The sequence below is a fragment of the Hyperolius riggenbachi genome, chromosome 1 (genome assembly GCF_040937935.1).
Source record: "Hyperolius riggenbachi isolate aHypRig1 chromosome 1, aHypRig1.pri, whole genome shotgun sequence".
Taxonomy (NCBI): domain Eukaryota; kingdom Metazoa; phylum Chordata; class Amphibia; order Anura; family Hyperoliidae; genus Hyperolius; species Hyperolius riggenbachi.
In genome coordinates this window covers 18469263-18473248 of record NC_090646.1, presented here as the reverse complement: position 1 = coordinate 18473248, position 3986 = coordinate 18469263, and the positions used below count along the sequence as shown (strand labels likewise).

Here is a 3986-nt window from a genome sequence, read left to right as displayed (position 1 = left end):
CCTGGGGGACTATGAGTCCCAGCCACAGCAGCCCCGTTCTGCGGTGTCTCCGCAGTGGGGACCTGCCGGCTACCCGCCGCATCCAGCGCGGCGGTTTTGCCGCTCTCTGCCGGCTGATGCACGGAGGTAGCCGCCTCATGATGCGAGGAGGCGGCTGCCTCTCCGTGCGAGTAGCTGCCGTGTGCGGAAGGAGCCGCCCGCCGCTGGCTCATGGCGGCGGCTCCTCCGCGCTTTCTCACAGATGATTATGCTGACGATGACATGGATATCACCTATGAGCCTGAGCATGATGAATCTGATGCCAGCTCAGAAGAATCAGAGGCAAGCTGGCAGAGGAGGCAGCTTGGACATCGGCACACCAGGGGGCCTAGTGGCAACATGAGCTCCTCTGCTAGTGCAGTTCAAGGAAGGCAGGAGTTACAGTCACAGCCTCCAGCTGAAACTCCTATGTCCCGAACTGGAAGTGGTACAACTGCAACCTCAGGCATAAACACTTCTCGGAGGAAGGCCCCGGTTTGGAAGTACTTTACTGAGTCAACCAGTGATCCCTTAGTAGTTGTGTGTAAGCTGTGCAGTGCCAGGCTGAGCCTAGGAAAACATTTGAAAAGGTTGGGGACAGGTGCTCTGCACACACACCTAAAAAGTAACCACCAAAAGGAATATGGCAGTGTTAAAGGACCACAAAGCAGCACCATGCAGAGGACTATAGCACAGACCCGTCCACCTTCCCATCCTGCTTCAGTTTCTGAGATTGGCACCCATCCTGCCTGCTCTCCATCTGTTATACACTCTGGCCGTAGAGGGCAGATTTCACCTTCCTCCACTCCATCATCAGCTCAAAGCACCCAGCCATTGATAACTGAGGCTATAAGGTCCACAAGAGCACTGCCTCCCCGTAGCCGCAGGATACGGAGATTAAACGGTCTATTGGCAGAGGCCATGGTCCAGCAGCTGCTGCCCTACTCCATTGTAGAGAAGGGGTCAGCCATTCGCAACCTCCTGGAGTATGCCATTCCTGAATGGCAAATACCCAGCCGTCACTATTTTTCCCGAAGGGGAATTCCTAACCTGTACCGACGCACAGTTGATAATGTCGCCCTGTCGCTAGATTATTCCATAGGCGACAGGGTACATCTCACCATGGATGGGTGGACCAGCAAGCATGGTCAGGGCCGATATGTCTCATTTACAGCTCACTGGGTCACCCTACATAGTGAGCAGGAGGGTTCCGGTCCTGGTGCTTCCATTGAGCTTGTTGAGCCTCCCCGTGGGGTCAAGGGGAACAGGTCTGCTCTCACCTCAGCTGGTGACTCTACTGCCACTGCCGAGCCCCCTAATAAGCGGCCCCGTTGCTACACCGGCGTGTGTCACAAGCGATGTCAAGCATTGCTCGAGCTGGTGAGCATTGGGGAGCAGAGGCTCACGGCAGCAAATGTTTTAGCCCTACTCCAGGAACAGGCACAAAAGTGGCTGACCCCCCGAAGACTACAGCTTGGCCATGTTGCCTGTGACAATGCAGCAAATTTGCTGGCTGCCCTGAACGATGGCAACATTCCTCATGTGCCATGTTTTGCCCATGTCCTCAACTTGGTGGTTCATCGTTTTTTGCGCACCTTACCAGGTATGAGTGACGTGGTGCAGCATGCAAGGAAGATTTCCGGCCGTATGGGCCGCTCTTCAACTGCCACCTCATTGTTCCGTCGCTATCAGCGAAAGCATGGCTTGCCCCCTCACAGGCTCATAGTAGACACTCCAACGAGGTGGAACTCCACCCTTTACATGCTGGAGAGGATGGTGGAGCAGAAAAAAGCAGTCTCTGAGTACCTTCTGGAGCAGGACGACATCCATAGGTCATCAGCAGAAACACTCCCCTACATCACACGGGAAGAGTGGCGGCTTATGCAACAGGTCTGCCATGTGTTGGCCCCATTTGAACAGGCTACTACGTTTGTAAGCGGGGAGCAAGTCAGTCTCAGCGACGTGCTCCCTGTTGTGTTCATGCTGGAACAAACACTTAGTAGCCTAATGACTGCTGGTGAGGAAGCCGTTACTGAACTTGAGCTGCAGCAACAAAGCTCGCTCCAAGGCAGCCAGGCTCAGACACAGGAGGAAGAGGAGGAGGATGTCCATGTGATGGAGGATATCATGGAGGTGCCTGACCATGGTGAAGAGGAAGAGGAGGCGGGTGCAGCTTCTGTTATTCAGGGGTGGGGTGACCTTGGAAGTCAGGAGGAACAGCAGCAGCAGGAAGAGGATTTGTCTGTTTTGCGCAGAGATGACGATGGGGATTTGGCGGAGCGAGCTCTTGCTTTCCCAATGGCTGCTCATATGATACGATGCCTCCGGATGGACCCTCAGATCAAAAAGATAAAGAAAAGAGATGACTACTGGCTGGCCACCCTTTTAGACCCACGCTGCAAGGGGAAGCTGGGTCAATTTATTCCAACCAGCCAGCAGGAGGAAAGGATGGGAGAGCTGCAGCAGGCCCTGATCGACCAGCTGAAGGAAGCCTTTCCACATCCACAGCCTGAGAACCCAGCTATCCCTGCTCATGGTGCCCAGCAGGTGCCTATGCCCAGCAGACCTAGACATCTTGGAGACTTGTTTGGTGCGATGAGGCAGTTTTACAGCTCTGAGTCTGTTCAGCCTACCACAGCATCAGCAGCAGCACCTGGAAATCAGGAGCAGCGGCTGTCCCGCATGGTCAACGACTACATGTCTTCACTCAGTGCATCAGATAGCATGCGCACTGAGGACCCCATGGAGTACTGGGCAGCCAGACTCGACACCTGTCCTGAGCTTGCACAATATGCGCTGGAACTTCTCTCATGCCCTCCTTCCAGTGTTATTTCTGAGCGGGCTTTCAGCGCGGCAGGTGGGGTGGTTACCGATAAGCGATCCCGCTTGTCCACTGATTCAGTAAACGCACTGACATTTTTAAAAATTAACCATTCATGGATTGAAAGTGGCTACTTGGCCCCCGTCGTTGGATCCAGGGACACAACTTCACCGCTTTAAATTGCCCTTCCTGGACTGCTTCTCATTCCCTCATCCGAATCCAACCTATTTACTGCCAATAATTTTGCCTACTTAGTACTTACTGCCAAAATGTACTTATATTGAGGGTGATGGTCATCTTGACTGAGCCGCTGCTCCTCTCATAGGTACAAGACCAGGTGAAATGTTGCCTACTTACTGCCAAAATGTACTTTTATTGAGGGTGATGGTCATCTTGACTGAGCCGCTGCTCCTCTCATAGGTACAAGACCAGGTGAAATGTTGCCTACTTACTGCCAAAATGTACTTTTATTGAGGGTGATGGTCATCTTGACTGAGCCGCTGCACCTCTCATAGGTACAAGACCAGGTGAAATGTTGCCTACTTACTGCCAAAATGTACTTTTATTGAGGGTGATGGTCATCTTGACTGAGCCGCTGCTCCTCTCATAGGTACAAGACCAGGTGAAATGTTGCCTACTTACTGCCAAAATGTACTTATATTGAGGGTGATGGTCATCTTGACTGAGCCGCTGCTCCTCTCATAGGTACAAGACCAGGTGAAATGTTGCCTACTTACTGCCAAAATTTACTTTTATTGAGGGTGATGGTCATCTTGACTGAGCCGCTGCTCCTCTCATAGGTACAAGACCAGGTGAAATGTTGCCTACTTACTGCCAAAATGTACTTTTATTGAGGGTGATGGTCATCTTGACTGAGCCGCTGCTCCTCTCATAGGTACAAGACCAGGTGAAATGTTGCCTACTTACTGCCAAAATGTACTTTCATTGAGGGTGATGGTCATCTTGACTGAGCCGCTGCTCCTCTCATAGGTACAAGACCAGGTGAAATATTGCCTACTTACTGCCAAAATGTACTTTTATTGAGGGTGATGGTCATCTTGACTGAGCCGCTGCTCCTCTCATAGGTACAAGACCAGGTGAAATGTTGCCTACTTACTGCCAAAATGTACTTTTATTGAGGGTGATG

General features: G+C 52.1%; 1 protein-coding gene across 1 annotated transcript; it reads left to right on the top strand.

The window, feature by feature from the left end:
- The first annotated feature begins 210 nt into the window (after nt 1–210).
- LOC137504835 (zinc finger BED domain-containing protein 4-like) lies at nt 211–3018 on the top strand. Its single transcript, XM_068233513.1, has one exon. The coding sequence runs from the start codon at nt 211–213 to the stop codon at nt 3016–3018; it is 2808 nt and encodes a 935-aa protein (XP_068089614.1).
- Nucleotides 3019–3986: the final 968 nt, after the last annotated feature.